General features: G+C 43.0%; 1 protein-coding gene across 2 annotated transcripts; it reads right to left on the bottom strand.

Annotated features, from left to right (window-relative positions):
* Positions 1-244: 244 nt before the first annotated feature.
* Positions 245-17,236, bottom strand: LOC135906356 (protein shisa-5-like). Of its 2 annotated transcripts, none has more exons than XM_065437708.2 (4): positions 16,765-17,236; positions 15,244-15,391; positions 9,073-9,206; positions 245-4,885 (listed from the first exon to the last, which is right to left on the bottom strand). In XM_065437708.2, the coding sequence occupies exons 1-4, from the start codon at positions 16,823-16,825 to the stop codon at positions 4,596-4,598; spliced, it is 633 nt and encodes a 210-aa protein (XP_065293780.1). In that variant the 5' UTR covers positions 16,826-17,236; the 3' UTR covers positions 245-4,595. The 2 variants fall into 2 exon arrangements, with proteins under 2 accessions (XP_065293780.1, XP_065293779.1); XM_065437707.2 differs by having other exon boundaries at positions 245-4,888; positions 16,765-17,229.
* Positions 17,237-17,510: the final 274 nt, after the last annotated feature.

Here is a 17,510-nt window from a genome sequence, read left to right as displayed (position 1 = left end):
TGCTTGAATGCTAATTGCATTAATGTCGACAGTCATCCCGAGATAGGTTCTGCGGGTATGTTTTGTCCGTCTTTGGAAGAGTCGTAGGACTAGAAATAAACAGAATTGTTGCTGCAGTTGAATTTCTCATTTGCGCCCACTTGCGGAATGCACTTGAATCATCCTTGCACAGTGCGCAGTCACACGAGTTTTGTGCGATGCCTGTGGCATGCAGCACCAGGGCTCCAACATAAAAAGGGGAATGAAAATTTCTTGTACACATTTTATTGGAGCAAAAACCACCAACAATGTGACAAATTGGCATTCTGAACACAAACTTTCGAAAAGTGAACAGACCATGCAGTCACTTAACTGACAAAGGTAGATGTGAACACGGCTGATAGAAGTTCTAAACCTCGTCTAGTGGTTTGTGTATAATTAAATGGCACGCGTGTTATTTGTTCTTGTTGCAGTGCTTTCAACACTCCTACTTCCGATACAGAGACCAGAAAACTGAAATCGGAAGCGAGCTGTAGCTGTACAAACCACATGAAGAAAAACATCCAGATCACGAAATTACAAATCACTTTCAGATAAGGAAGCAGGCTTAAAAAACAAAAATGTTTGCTGCAATTGTCAGAACTATATGACTAGCAAAAGGCAATTGAAGACCTTGGGAAGATGGGGGAAAGGAGAAAGCAGCATAAACTATTAACACAAAATAGAAGATAAATGGCTAACATTAAAAACTTTTTACATCATTTAGGTTTGTCCCGTTCTACAACAACGATCCTCATCAATGTCACATGCATGTGTGTCCTTCAATACTGCACAGGAACTTTTTCATCAGCAATGCAATGTCCATCTCAAGAGTGCCATAGTGTTCACAACAGTAAAGTATCAGATGCAGAGCATTAAATAAACAAATTGCATGCAGGATTGATGGTGATTCTTGCTGTGCAACAAGATAAACCCCTAAAGGGTGTAAAAATTTTTAAAGTGACATTATGCTGAGCTGACCAGTCAGCCCAGCAAAAAGGCAAGTGACCATGCGCAAGAACAGAAACATTGCTCATTTCACAATATGCAACAATCTTACCTTAAAAGTAAGCACATCAAAATAGCAACCAGTCAGGGCAAGAGAATAAAAAATTCACTTTTCTTTACAAGCGTAGATCGCCTTGTAAACAGATCACAAACAAAAGATAAACGTATGTTGTTGCACAAAACAGATTTCATTGTCCTTTGGTGACCTAGCCTCGGAGGATGCTAAATGGCTTGTGGACAAAACAGCAACCCAATCTTTTACGCAAACAAACAAGCAAAGAAAAAAGGGAAGCATTACATGTATTAGGTGCAAAGTACCAATCCTCTTAAACATTTTTAACCCAACAGGGTGCCCAGATGCACAGTTTCCATGTCTGTGTGCTGCCACAATATGTGTCAACATGAGAAAAACAATCCAACAGTACATTAGGGCCAACATCACACCAGCACATTCTTATGAGACTGAATGATTCAAAATCCTCCCTTAATACCACAGCATAAAAAAACATCAGGTAGTGCTATTGGATGGAAACCCAAGCTTCCAGGAACAGGCAACTTATTGCAGTGCATATGGCGCATATTTTACTTCGGTTCCTTGAATGTCTTGGACTAAAGACAATCGGAAGAGTATTTCCATTTCTAAAGAGCCAGAAATTAGTACTTCTTTACCAAGCAGCCTGGAATGCAACTTCACTTCAGCCACTGAACGAATTGACAGCTCAGCAAGTGCCAACACAGAAATGAAACAAGTAAAGGTATTTGACTAACAAGATCAAGATTAAGCCAGACCAACTCAGTCTTCGGACATCACACAAGAGCCAGATATTTTTTTACCTGTAATTTGGCACATGTGGTCGTTATGCTAAACACGAGGCACCATTATTATTTTCCTGACAAAAAAAGATAGAATCTGTCATAGTTAACGTATAAGTAAGCTTGCACAACAATGTTGGACACACGAAAAGCAAGACAACAGCACCATCATGATGTAAATTTAACAGCAGCTATTTGTGCTTGTCGGAACATAAGAAAGGAAATGAGCTGAACGACAAGGATTCACTGCAGTATTCAGGCATCTGTAGTGAAGCACGGCTTGTGCACACTTCAGAGGCTGCAAATGTGCGAATGGACCGGTTGTGTCTATGGCATGGGGATTATGTTTGCAAGTCATTCAAAACAAAACTAGGCTGCAAACCCATAAAGAACTGTACATAAACAAACTGCTGAATGACAGCAGAAGTTCTTCAACTTTTGCATCAAAGGCAGCCGAGGGCCGCAGGCAATAATATGCATGTGCAGTCACAGTCCTTGCTTTGCTCAGGTGCATATGGTACATTCAGTCACTGCATTTAGATTACAAAAACATTTCCCAAACTCAAGCTTTAGCTGTAGCCACCACGGGCTTTATATAAAGATCACATTAGACAGTCACATCTGTTCTGGCTCACTGAACTTAACTATTACAATATGGGCAAACCACAGTGGGCCCCTGCAAATGGTCAACAAACTTAGTAAACCTACCCTATGGAGTATTTTACAGTTCTCTGGCACGAAAATAAACTTGGCAAGAAACACAGCCACAAACAAGCCACCATAGCACTGAAGCTTCACAATGATTGTATAGTCTTTCCCTGCCCACGCACACGCAACGTGGCTTGAAGAGGGCACATTGCATACTGCCAAGTTTGAAGAGGGCATACTGCCTGGCACCTGTGCTGAGAAAACGCACGTGAAACTAAAAAGAATTTTGTATACATTTGAGTACTATGCGACAGGAATACATTGGATAAAAGACTGGCTGCAGAACTCGTGCTCTCAACTCACTGCATCCTGTTTCAAGTTGGGGGTCAGTTAAACTAAAAACATGTGGGAGCAAGTGCAACAAGTGCACAGACACCTGTTAGCCCTGTGTTGCACCGAGATACTTCTCGCACTGTATGCAATCCTTGGCCTATAGCTTGAAATTATATCCTCTATCTGGCTGCTTCTAGGTAGCATGATCCCTCGCACTGCTAATTTGTCATGTCTATGCATGTGCTGCTGGAATGGATTATGCAACAAAAATCCCAACCATCAACGGTGGGTTTCTTGAAGCCATCATTACCTCTTTTCATACAATCACTGCTTCCCAACCTAAGCTCAATAGGTTGACAAACCCTTAACAAAGGAGAAAGACTTCCAAGAAAGGATTCTGGTGAAATTTTGGCAGTAGACATCTGGAATGCAAAGGCAGCTTCTTCAAAGGAACACAAACATCACTCTGAATACCTTTGACTAATGTAAACTAATTTTTTCCAGACCACAGGGGAGGTTAAGGCCTGTAGGTGGCCTTTACGAGCATGGGTGCACACTCAGCTGTGTGCCAATGCTTCGGCAAGCATACTTGTCTTCGTCTAGAATGGCTGCGATAGAAAGATCTTCCCTTGTCAAAGCACTGGCACCATGCTGAAACTCCAACCCCGCCTTCATCTTAGTTTTCACAAGTCTCCATCTACTGCTCCTCTGTTTTACCAAGTTTGCAAGAGTTCGCAAGAGTCATTTGCTCTTTTATTTGTTCCTTGCTCACTCTTCAGTGCTATATTCAAAACTATGCATTGAGAAAACCTGAATAGACAATAACGAAGCGACTGTGACAAAGCAAAATTAGGAAGATTTAAGTGGTGTGCTGCGACAAGGCAAACTGCAGCACTCAGAACTCCCACTGAGCATTCCATTGTGCTGCAAAGCCGACAAAGTAAGCTCCATAATGCCACTGGAATAGAGAAAAGCAAACTATCAAGTCACAGCTTGTACAGCCTTCACTAAAAACATCACAAAATGTCTGAAAAGTAAAAATGAGTAAGGTTCTGACCTTCAAGACCAAAAAGTTCCGACAGTCTCCATGTGTGTATACGTCCAATAGCTAGACTAAAAATTAAGGACAATGCCACATTGATCGCAGCATGTGCACAGTAACTATACAGCACTGTAATCTGTTACAACGTATCTTGACATGCATTTTCTGCGCTGTCTGTAGACATTTTTTCATGTTTATAGTGTCACCATCATAGATATCTGGCACCATGATACGTAAATGACACAACAATACTGTGGAAAGTACTGTGCTGTCGATGCTACAATTTCCATGACAAGGGCTTCCCTTGGTATTGTCTCCATAAACATTTAACATCCAACACATGCACATACCCAGCATTATGAGTTCAGCCAACGTCCCACAAATACACGTTAAGAAGTGCAATAACTGCTCCCATGATTTTCGCAACAGTTCTCTCTGTGAATCGCTGTGTGTGTCAGGATGTAGTTACAGAGTATGGCAGCTTCTTTTGAGTAACTTCTGCCACTACTTGTTCAGATACAGTCCAATACTCGGCATACATTACGAGGAAAGACAAATCATGTGCCCGCACACTCCTTTGTAAATCAAGACAACGTGACAAACCTACAACAGTGTCAAACATAGCCTGAATGTGATCACTACTAACGCTGGCCACCTGCCCCAGAACCAACCTTGACGCCAGTCCATGGTTCGGGATGTCACACTTTACACCGCACGCATGCACTCTGTGCCTTCACTTTGCCGGATAGCTAGGGTTGAACGGAGGTTGCTGCATCGGCGGTGGCTGCTGCACGGGCATCACATTGTCCGTGTATGGAGGCGGATTTCCATATGGTGATGCATAGTAGCCAAACCCAGGAGCAGGCGTGGCAGGTACCATCGGTGCCGGCTGCACTGGGTAGCCGGCTGGCGGCTGCTGAGGATATGGCTGTTGAGGGTACGGCTGCTGAGGGTACGGGGTCATCGTAGGAGGCACCATGGGCTGTGCTGCTGTGGCTGCTGTACCTCCCGTCTGGCCACCTCCTACTTCACAGACAAAAATGCAGAAAAATATGGAATGGTTCACAAAACAGTGACTCGTTCACTCTATCTGCATTTCACCTTGTTTACTGCTGCATGCTCACATCTACACTTGCAATTCGCTATGGTTGTGCATACTGTTTTAAGGCTATCAGCATCATGAAAACTGATTTCTAGCTCATTTGTTCTCTCAAAGTGTTACCATGAGATGACTGCTTGTATGGTGCTCCCTTAGGCATGCGATTACTTTGATTACAGGTGGGTACTTAATAACTGAAGATAGTGCCATGCATGCATCTCCTTTCAAGAGACACAAGATCTGGTTGTAGATAGTTTAGCAATCCAGCAAATGATTAGTGTAAGTTTCTCACAGGTGTGCCAGCACAGAATTCATTTGCATGTGCTCTTATAACATCCTTGTTAACACTATGGTCATATGTGCTAGGACCATATTTTCCGTCAATCAATTTCATATTCCATGCTTTTTGCTCTTTGCCGCTGGCTCGGGACAACACGTGGACAAACCCAGCTCATCCAAGGTACGGAATGGGTTAATGAAATTAACCCTGAAAAGGCTGAGTTAGTTAAGTTGCAGGCACTTCCATAAAAACCACGGATAGACATGTAGTGTCACATATCCGGAAAGATGAGTAGTGGACGTGCAATAACAGTCATTTGTGAAGCAAGCCACTAGAATAAAAGATTACACAGATCTCACCACTGAGGGGCTCTACAACAGGTACGCATCAAACAACACATTTGCAGATTAAATAGCTGTGAAAACAAAAATTAAAGCCTCCTCCACTCACTTCTTCCACTCGGATGATTCTGGTAGAATCATACCTCACTACAACTACTAAATGCAGACAGAAATGCCAATACAAACTTTTCGAAATGAGAGTGCCCAAAGCTACAATTACATAATGTGTGAACTTGGTGCTGCAAGTCATGGATTATCCTGAAGTGCCACAAATACCCACATTTTTGCAGAAAGTCAAGATCAAATCTATATGGCGCATCTTGGTGCAGTCAATGCATAGCCTGCCAGCTTGAATTACCTTAGGGCAGCCATGTACATAGTCAAATAATTTTTAACAATTACTCACACACTTACAATTGCAAGGTTCTGAGTGCCATGGGGCCCCCTGCCAACTACTGAATTTGTGGCAAAGGGCTTCAATAAGAATTGAATAACTTCACTGGGAACTTCTTTATTGTTTCTCGCTTAATTTCTCATTCAGACACAGAGACTGTAAACTTATTCCTTCAACAACGTTTGGACTGAGAAGCATTAATTTGCCTCCAAAATAGCTTCAAGATGCTTTGAAGTTTGCTTTGAAATTATTAAGGACACATCAAAGGCAAATATTAAAGGGCCTCTAAAACACTCCCAGCTCGAAAACTTGTGTAGCGGAAAGAGTGTACCTGTCTAAATGAACATTTCATTTCATGAAAATTTCACGATATTACACCACAGCAACAAAGTTACAGGAGTTTGATGAATCACTATGCAGCCACTGCATTTTCTTGCTCGCCTTCAATATCCTCCCCACATGTGCTCACTCCCCCTTGCGGTATACTCCACCTCAACTCCATACAGGGCAGTGAAAACGAGTTGGGACAAGAGGGTTTCCTCCTTAGTTCATCTTTGATCACCCTGCGCGCATCACCAACTGAATAGAAGCTTCATAGAAGGGTCAGTGGCACAAAATGGACAGCTTCATTTCACACAGGACATGGCCTCTTCACATCACATTAATGCTCTTATCCCTTGCCAATTGACAAATTGGCAGCTTTTGCCCTGGTGACGTCATGCACATGACCATTCTGGCGATGGGCAAAGAAAGGACCAGAAAATCTCAGAGGGAGGCATGGGATTTCTTTTTCTTCTTTAATTTGCGGCTTCTCCAAAGTGCATTGCCATGTTTACTAAAGATGATAATCACAGTGTTCTGTACACAATAGGTGTTTAATATGCGTTCAAAATGTCAGAGGTGGTTTAGAAGCCCTTTAAAGCCAAGTTTAAGTGTTAGATTTGTGCTTAACACTGTAATTTTAATTCACAAACACAGTTCCAGATCAAGGAAAATTAGAACTTGTGCAGGTTTACTTCTGGCCATGGAGCACAATTTGCGCAAAAGAAAAAACGATGACATAGTCAGTAACTTGTTTCCAGAAATATAAAGAACTGAAAACTCGCTTAGCATATCAAAAAAGCTACTATAAGCTATGCATCAAGTTTCCCGTGCCTAGATAAGAATTTTGGGGTATTGGAACATTGTAGAATATACGACATGTTGAGCTTTAACGGTCAAGGTAATGGCATATTTAACAGGACAGAGGTTTTCGAAACAGAAATACGTAAGCACCAGTCAGGACTGGTACAACTGCTGTGAAAATGCAGCACCAGCTGCGATGAGATAACATGTTCCACTTATAATTAGTAAATTGTAGTGAAGAGTAAATAAAGATACAGTCAAACCCGGCTATATCGAACTCGCAAAAAAACGCCTATCAATTCGATATAAGCCTGCTAAAGAATTGGATGTCATAAAAGCACATACCATTTATAAAAATCACTTTATTGATGAAACTAGCTTAGTTTCCCATGAAATAGTCCTGTATTTTCTTCTGCTTGGGCAATTTCACTGCCTGTGACGCATGCACTTCTCCAGATTGTCTAAGGAGTTGGTGAAGATGAGGCCACAACTTTTCACATTCGCGCACAAGCACCGGGCTAATGTGAGTGCACCAATTACCTCGGAGGATGTGGGCAAAGGACCGTCGTTGCTTTCCTCATTGTGCCCATGTTCATTTGTGCTCAGTACCATATCAGCAATGTATTCTTCATTTTCGGGCTCTCTCATGGTCGCAACACTATCATCTGCTCTGACAAACTCGTCGATTGTTGATTCGTCAACAGCTTACAAAAATTCTGACAGCTCGCTCCAAACTTCGGCAACACAGGCAACGGCTTCGTCGCATTCATCAGAATTTACAGTCATCACAGAGCACGCGGAAGCTGGCACGTCTGAAGCAATTTTGGATGAATTACTTGTACACGGCTGTGCGTAAGCGTCGGGCGCCACAGGCACCGGGTCGAGAGTTTGGCCGCTTTAGCCCTAATCTCTCCATTATTCTTCAAGATCGTGCTGAGAGAGCTCGGAATCTTGCACACTGCGGGGACATCCGACTTCTCACCATGTTCAACCCAATTTATTCTTTCGAGCTTCACAACGAAAGGCGAATTCTGCCGCTTCGTGACAGCAACACTGCGGGAGAAGGCCCACAAGGCGCAAACACAATGAACCAGAAAAGCAGCAAGTAGACACTACAGCGAGACAACTAGCAGTTGCGCCATCTTGCACGATGAGGGCGCAAGAGCCTCTCATTGGCTGTCTGACCAAGCGCTGCGGGTGGGCCAGGATAATTTTTTGCAGGGGGGTGTCGACGGCTCGCCCGAGGCAGCATGGTCACGGTAGGGAGATAAGTTGGATGGAGCCGCACTGCCGGGTTTCTCCGCCGCCACGAGGGAAAGCCAACTTCTGGGGGCACTTTTCCACCGCTTCATATTCGATATATCAGGAGTCGCTGATATTTTTGTTCAATGTAAGCATAATTTTTGCTATATATACTCATTGTAGCTATACCGTGTTCAGAAATTGTTCGATATATAGAATTATTCAATGTAAACAGGTTCGATATAGTCGCGTTCAACTGTAGTTTCAGTGCATTAAAGGAATACTGGCATGACATTTTCATATTGTCATTCTATTGCATTCCAGCCCTCTAAACCTAGAAGAAAAACCAGAAAGTGTCAGAGTGCCCTAAATAAGTTACTATAATACCTGTTTATACAAAGCAGTCTTAGTTTTAGTACCCAGGAGGTCAATGCATCACGACACACTGGCTTTCTCTGCTGCTGCAATAGCTGCGGCTGCAAGATGCCAGTGCAGCCAGACTCACTTACCTTTGCATAAGCAGCGTTACACATTTTCAAACTGCATTAGCAAGTGTTGCTGTGTCACAATCTCACGCTAATAGACGCCAGGTGCGACATTAAGACCAACTCTACTACCACAATAAAATGCCTCGTAGGCATCGTGTTACACGAGTGGAGCATGTGGTAGAGCTTCTACGACACCAAGGACATGCATCTGTGCTCCTTTAAAATGGCCATAAATACTCACCAAGGACACGGCCCCTCTGCTGTCTCCGCCTGGCCAGGAGACAGCAGCTACAGCAGAAGCAGGAAACAATGACAACCACCACCACGGCTATGATGATCACTATGATCACACCGATGATTGCTCCCACAGACTTGCTACAAAGACACAGAAACAAAGAAAAAAAAGAGATTGCGGTCAGCATATCGGTGGATAAGTGCTGTTCCCTGAGAAGCAAATGCAGTCAATGTCACTGGAATGACATGACAGGAAGCCACTACATGGAATAAAGTCAAGAGGAAGGCAGAGCACCAATATGCAAAGTGGCAATGGCTGCGCAGATATTAAAGGGACACTAAAGTGAAAAATGATTTCTTCTGCGTCAGTAAATTACCGTTCTACAACACCAAAAACACCACTCTTACACTGATAAGACGTTTGGTAAGCCAGAAGAAGTGCAAGAACGAAATACAGGTGGTGACGCCTACTTAAGTTCTCGCACCTGGGGGCTCTGACGTTTAGGATTTTGATGGCATCTTCTAGGGCCTACTAATTATATGTAGCGCTACAGATTGACTACACTGTGTTCTAAAGGAATGAAGTATTAAACATGGCAAGTTTCGGGAACCTTTATTCAGCCAACGCGGCCCAAATGCGAAAACATACTTTGGAATCCCTGACGTCACGCTGACGTACAGGCACTGGGGTTTCGGCGCGAAATTCAAATACTGATACTTGTACCTTCATTTTCTCGTCTAATAATCGAACTATTTTTTTTAATGACTGCCTACAGGGTACTCAAACAATGCTTCATTAGTCTAAACTGATTTATTGTTTCTCTTTAGAGTCCCTTTAACAAACACATATGTGGATAATGCATGCATTGATAGTGACAGCCACACGCTTGAGATGACAAGGGTGGCCACTATGGCAACAAGAGCAAGCAAGCACTACAATTCTTGTGAGGTTGCGCCATGTAATTCATCAGAGTAAGTTACAGGATTTTCACACTTGTGATTCATGCCTATACAACTTGTGTCCTCATTTCTTCAATTAGGAATCACTTTGCAACAATGTAACCTGCATTGCCACGAAGATGCACCTAAAGGCAAAATTCTAGTATAACTTAAACATATGCTTTGCAACTAAACTTTGTGAACATTGGTGTGGGACGTAGTTGATAAAATATGGTATTTGTGCATATGAAGACAAACAATTCCTTATTAGCACTGCAGCACTAGCTTGCGGCATTTTTGAGTGCTGCAAACAAGACTTGGCCAAGGAAAAACAAGAAATAAAGTCGATGTTTCAAGACACATCAGTATCCGTCCTCTGCACTTTCACAAGTAAACAAACGCACAGAAAAGCTTAAAGGGACACTAAAGAGAAAAATTATTTCTTGTACATCATAAAATTACCCTTCTAAAACAGCAAAAACATCAATCTCACCACGATAAGATGCTTAGTAAACAAGAAAAAGCGCAAAAGCGAAATACAGGTGGCGACGCCTACTTGAAGTTCCTGCACCAGTCCGCTGTGACGTCATGAATCTTGATAGAGTCTTCCAGGGCCTATTTACTCATTTAGCGATACAGATTGACTCTGTAGTGTTCTAAATTAACCAAATATTAGACATGGCAAGTTTGGGGAACCTTTACTGAGCCAACGCTGACCAAATACGAAAACATACTTCGGAATTTCTGACGTCACACTGACGTACCGGCGTAAGGGTTTAGGCGCGAAATTCAAATATTGGTACTTTAATCTTCATTTTCTCATCCAATATTCAAACTATTATTTTGAAATGACCGCCTGCAGAGTTCTCAAGCAATGCTTTATCAGTCTAAACTGATTTATTGTTTTCCTTTAATGTCCCTTTAAGCATCACATTGGTGTTGCATGTCTCCTATTCACCTATAGAAACCCACTCGTGCATGCGAAATGCATATTACAGCAATAACAGCATCAAATAGTATAACGAATTGAGGAAATTCTCTGAGCAGGGCCAAAGTAGCAACCAGACTGCATTGCGAGATTGCAGAGATATTCAGCTTTCTCTCAGACCTCGTGCCCTGCAATATTTTGTCGCCGGGTGTACACGGCAGAGTGTCAATAAACTGCATATGGTTAGCAACAGAATAAGGCCTCATTTACACTGGCGACTTGTAGAGGTCATGCAACTAAGTTGGTCGCAAATGGTCCCTTTGGTTGAAAAGTGACTGTTTTGGGCGAGTTGTTCAGTGTTCCAATTTTCACACACGACTGCAGTTGCAAAGTTGCTGAACCAATCAGTGGTGCAGCAGCAGGACATTGAAACATACTGACGGTTATTTTTCATGGTGATGGCGGTGCAAACAGATGCAAATGACAGCAATTGCGAGATATCCTAGTGTAACAAAGCATGCTTGCCAGTGTGAACATTGGTTGCCACGAATCGCTCCTTGGTCGTCAGTTGCAGTCGGTGACACGGTCCATCGCCAGTGTGAATGCAACCTATGAGTGCAGTGGCAAGCACCCTCCAAAGAGCCACATATGTCTCACTCTCCATTATACTTTATATCCACATCCCCACCTTTTCTTTGCTGAGGTGCTTCTTTGAAGAGAACCTCCTCACCCTAAATCACGATGCTTTCTTTTTACAAGATGCAAGTTATCGCTGTCCGTGAATGATCTTCTTGGCAGTGTCACGCACACAATCATTATTATCTTTTAATCTTTAAGCTTGCCATTTTCTTCTCGTTCACATTCTTTCTATTGTTAAGAGTCGTGTTTGTCACCTTCCTTAGAACATGTTTAATATCCTCCCTTCCTTTTATAAACAGACATATCCCACATCTCTTAACATTCCTTTCATTGCTTGCTTTATTTGACTTGACATTATGTGACAGTGTCACTTTTCATTGCTTTCTTTTTTCCAACTATGTTACAGCCATCCACCCGATTCTCATAATTACTTACCCACCATGAACTCATCTTTCATAATAGGCACAGCTGCTGTACAAACCCAACTTTATGACATTGCTTATTTGACAAATAAATTCTCTGCACGAGGACCTGCTGCGCTTGTTGACCAAGCCCTAGGATGCAAAGTATGCCAGGACAACTTTTCTTTCTCAATTGGCATTTTCCCAAAATAAATAGGCAGTTTGGGCATTACTTGAAAGCCCCTTTTCAATTTTCCTTGATAGGCTTTATGCCTGCTGTTGTCATATAGTGGAGGTGGGTGGTCCCCATTTCATTTATTTCTTTTGCTCTTAATGAGGGACAAAGAATCCACCAGAGTGGAGAAGGAGGGAGACAGAAGGCAGACCGCCTGTCTCAACCTCCACTGTGCCCTGGCCTTAAATATGGAATTCCTTGCTGCCATTTCCTTTTCTTCATTAAAATATAATAAGCACATTCCTATAAAGAAAACAAAACATTGCCAAGTGCCATGTCATTTGATTCAGCCATTATGTGATGTGCACATGGGAAGATGTAAAAGACAAAATACTTCCACATCCTCAATAAAGAAAAATGAAAAGATGTTCTAGAACTTTTAGAATTGAATTACTCAATGCGTACATCTTAATTACACAGACATTTCAAACTACTTATTCAGCCTCACACCGCTAACCTCCTGGATATATAGGAGAATGTGCCATAGTATGATGGTGGACTATTATTTACAGTCATCACCGAGCATGCGAAAGCTGGCATGTCTGAAGCAATTCCGGATGAATCACTTGTACACGGCCGCGCGTACGCATCGGGCGCCACAGGCACCGGTTCGCAAGTTTGGCCGCTTCCACCTGAAAATGGTGGAATTTTCTAGTGAGGCTGTGCACTATATCCGGGATCGGCCCAATCAAGAGACTGCGTTTCTTCCACAAAGCTCACCTTCGTGCATAGTGTTCGCCTCCAGTAAACATTACGGTTACATAAGCTGCAGTTGCCGGGAAGCATGTGAAGTGGGCAGTTGCCATCATAGATATCTGGCACGTGAAGCATGTGAAGTGGTCAGCGGTCTTTGAATGCTACTGCGTTCCACTCCTAAAGGCAAAGCTTAAGCGTCCTCCAAAGTTTTGAACCCTTCTGCTCCACCACAAGAGCCAAAATACAAGAATACACTTTGAAATCCATGATGACCTTGGTGTACCAGTGCTAAGAGGATTCAGCTGGTGATTAAAAGAAATTAAAGCTTGGCCTTCAATTTCTTTTTTATTCATCAATATCTTTCTGTAAAATTAATGAATATAGAGTTTTAAAAGAATACTAACCGATTAAGTTTGTCTTTGGTGTCCCTCAGTTAACTGCCATTTTAAAAGTCTTCATGCGAACCCAAATTTGAAAGTATATGCCTACAAGGCTCCCTTTGGCAGCTGAACAGGCCAATACCATATTTTTCCCTGTTGCATTCAGTGCCAGGTACTATTGTAGAGAACTGCACCTGCAGGCTTGACTTGCTGCATCTAGGCTGAATTCTGGCTCGGCACCAGCAGTAGTACGCACAAAAGCAGCACAAAATACAACCTCATTGGAACAGTAGCCATGAAGACATGATGTGGACATTTGTTCACTTCATGCACACCACAACAATGCACACAAGGCAGAATTGGTAAGTGGTGGTTAAACACTGATATCTTGGTTATCAGTGCCAGATGGCTGCGATTAATTGACTTTCTTACTCACAAAAATAAATGATAGATGAATTCACTACGCACAGGTTGCAACGAATTTCATTAAGTCAAAAATTGAATTCTGGGACTTTATGCACCAAAATTAAGATGTGATTATGAGGATAATGAGGCACGCCATAGTGTGGGACTCCAGATTACTTTTGACAACCTGGGTTTCTTTGTATGCACTTATATCTAAGTAGCCAAGCGCTTCAGCATTTTACCCCCATCAAAATCCGGCCACCGCAGCTGTACTGACTCGCGTCATCTCAGAGGCTCACAGAAGCAGATGAGAGCACACCAAGGAAATGCATATACGCATAGAGCAACAAGCCATGGCAGCAAAAACAAACCCAATAAGAAAACAAGCTTGCATACAGCGGCAGCTAGCAAGTCATAAGCCACAAGGTAAGAGAGCACCAATGAAGACAACAAAACGGATGGTGATTATCACCTGATAATCCGTTTGGGAGAATGAACACCGTTAAATAACTTGTTTCGGTCTTTGTTTTTGTAGCCGTGCTTGTAACTTGAGCCCCGGAATGTGTCGCAAAGAGAGAAAGAAAGAATAGAGAAAACAAGGGAACACCAAGTTTCTAAGAAGGCAATGAAATACAGGTTAAAAGAGAGAGGCAATATATTAAAGCAACATGGCTTATGGTTATTGGAAGACATTAACACAATTATTCCAGAATGAATACACGGTGAAAGTAAAGAGCAAAAGAAAAAAAACTGGCTTTTGCCAAATGAGATTTCACAATTCAACAGAAAGAGTGCATTCAGGAAAAGCTGTACAATGGGAGTGAATTGAGTCAGTGGCAAAGTACAGAAAACTAAGTGTGGCTTAAAGGATCCTGGGTGAATTCCAACCATTGTGTACAAATGCCAATATGTCAGTATACAGGCATGTACGCATTCTGATACAGCTTGAAACAAGATTGTTCACAAAATTTATATGCACAACGGCAGGCAAGTGGGAATATTTTGTCGAGAAGACCATAAATATGATCTCTTGGCACAAACAAGGAAAGATGGGAGGGAACAAGGGAAGCACCCTCCCATCCTTTCTTGTTTGCGCCAAGCAATCATCGTTATGGTCTACTCAGCAAAATGAACCGACTAGCCCAGCAACATGTACAAGTGGGAATATGCCTAAGCTACCATGTCACTGCAACCAACAACAAGGTTAGATTGTTCAAACAATAGTTTCACACACCACAGAACACATGGCTGTCAGATGAAAGCACAGCTGTGTATAAATGAGTTGGTATGTGCATAAGGGCTAGTGAAGTAGGGCACACTATTTGCAGATTTTAAGAAAAGTTTTTAACAGCAAATCAGATTAGTGGTGCTCCTTACAGCACAGTCGCAAGTAATATGCCAGACAGATAAAAATGCAAATACATATTAATGAGTATTAAACAGTATTACTAACTTCCCCTATTAGTATTACTAATCTCTCTAGGACGTCAATAAGCTTATGCTTGCCCTACTACACATGAAGATGGCATGTTGGTCACGACATGAGGACACTTACATGGCATCTGAGTAGTTGTTTAGATCACAGCAGTATCGGAACTTCTTGGTGCCACAGCAATATCGCTCTGTTGGCCTGTCCACAGGTCCCGGGCAAGTGAAGTACTGGGTTATGTCAAAAACTTCTCTGGTGCATGTTGTGGCAAGAGCTGGAATTAGCAGGAACATGTGAGCATGACACATTCTTTCTCCGATAACTGGTGCTCTCAACTGTAGTTCAATTCTAAGACAGGAAGCTTTGCAATAAACCAACAGGTTGTAATATATTTTACTGAAAACATGCTGCTCTTCAAAATGCGCTCATCGAAATCTTGCAGCAATTAGCACATTATTGTATGACCAAATGTGCCAACATTAATGCCAGTAAAAGTTACAAATAGCTTGAATCAAGCACACATTCGCATGAGTATGTTGTTCAGCTGGTTGGTAAATAGCAGACTTCTGCAGGCGATGATAAAGGCTAGGTTGTGCGCAGTATTGCAATTAAGGGGTGCTATCATATATATTCAAAATAGCGAGCGCAATTATCTGAGGGTAGGTGTTCGACAACATCACACTATATTTAAGCTATTATGGCAGTGACAAATGGTTATCAAAACGTGCAACATACATAGAAGTCCTTGATATCATTTAGTGTTTGTTTTTTCGATAACAGCGTTCCAGCGTAGGGCTCTTCTTATACAACATTCTAACTGCAGACTGTGACACTCGCGTACGGATACCTTTCCCTTGTGAAAGTGCCCACAACTCAGTCTGTTTTGCTAATGAATCAATAAATATATAAGAGTTATTCGTATCAACAGCCACAAAGCCAACGACAAATGTTTGAGCCGCGCAAGATATTCAAGCTTCGGATTTACTACGGGGTCTTTTACACGAGAATCAAATGCGAGTGAGGCTGTCAGCTGCAAGAATTAACGACAAAACACGTGCGCAACCACACGGTACAAGAATCGTTAATAAAGTGGCACCTTGCCCAGTTCGGGATATCGTAAAGACAGGTTCCTTCGGCTGAAGGAGGGCGTGCGTAGCGACGAGCATGTAAACAAGTGGCACGACAGCCGGAAACCGTCTACGTGATTCATTCCTTTATGGCATCGGCTTACACATAAAATGAATGATACGCATCCTGATTACATTACTACCGTGAACAAATGCTGAAGCTCCGATATTCAGACGTTTTGCGTTTTTCTCCGGAAAACGCGGCAAGGCCTAACGCCCATTCTGGGAAGGTCCGATTTCAAGCAATGCATCCTGAGGGTGAATTTGCCAAAAAGTACAGCTTATTCTGCGTGAGTACGAAGAAAGTAATTCGCGCGGAAGCAAGACGGATCAATGAACAGCTAGCTCGTTGACCCTTCCCGAAAAGCTACTTCTCGCGTACAATCGAATCCGCATACATTCAAATGCCTGAGCGGATTCATGTGTTTTCCGGACACTAATAATAGGCGCCTAAACGAGCCACGCAGGATGTCACGACGCCGGAAACGCACTTAAAGACAATGGGAAAAGGTCTACGTACCGTTCTCGACGAATGTTGTCAAGAACACAATGGCCAGGCTCAGAAGAACGTAGACGTTCATTGTCCTGCCCGCGTTCGTGCAAGCAGGGACAGGCTCTAAGGTGGATGATTACGCGCCTTGTAAGCAACAGCAATAACGAAGCGCGCGTAGAAGCCCACGAGCTTGGACAGCAACACCGCCAAACAGGCAAAACTTCACACTGCCTCACAGGATCACGGATCTTTCGCGATTGCTCACGTTGCTTGCAAATCGAGCCGCAAGCGATCTCTGACGTCACGTTACGTCACGAGAAGCGCGCGCGGGCGCAGTAGCGCAGCTGGCGCAGCCGTGCGGTCTTTTTCGGCGGTAGCCAGAGGTAGCAACTGACTTGTTTCACACCAGCCGAATGTATGCTGTAGTACGTAGTACCCGCGCCCCGTGCCAATATGCATGTGCTACGTACGCCCTGTTCTATTTCCGCCGAAACGGCAACTGACGGCGAAATGAGGGGTAAACTGGTAAAGCGGGCGAGCATTGTTCATAGGCGTTTCGGATGTTGTTTATGGGCTGTTTCTTCACAAAGCAATCAACGACGCAAGCACGTTCTTTGGCCCGCTGCGGGGTTTCCGCAACGGTGCGATATGAGCGATAGCAACTGCTGCATGTGTACGCATCATATCATTGCTTCCGAAGCAGTATGCTGTCATTTCCAGACCTTTGTTCTGATGGAGTATCGGCGTGTGGTAGGGGCAGGACTCAGTCAGGG

The sequence above is a fragment of the Dermacentor albipictus genome, chromosome 5 (assembly GCF_038994185.2).
Source record: "Dermacentor albipictus isolate Rhodes 1998 colony chromosome 5, USDA_Dalb.pri_finalv2, whole genome shotgun sequence".
Lineage (NCBI taxonomy): Eukaryota > Metazoa > Arthropoda > Arachnida > Ixodida > Ixodidae > Dermacentor > Dermacentor albipictus.
Note: the sequence above shows the minus strand (reverse complement) of the source record. Positions and strands in the feature narration are given on the sequence as shown.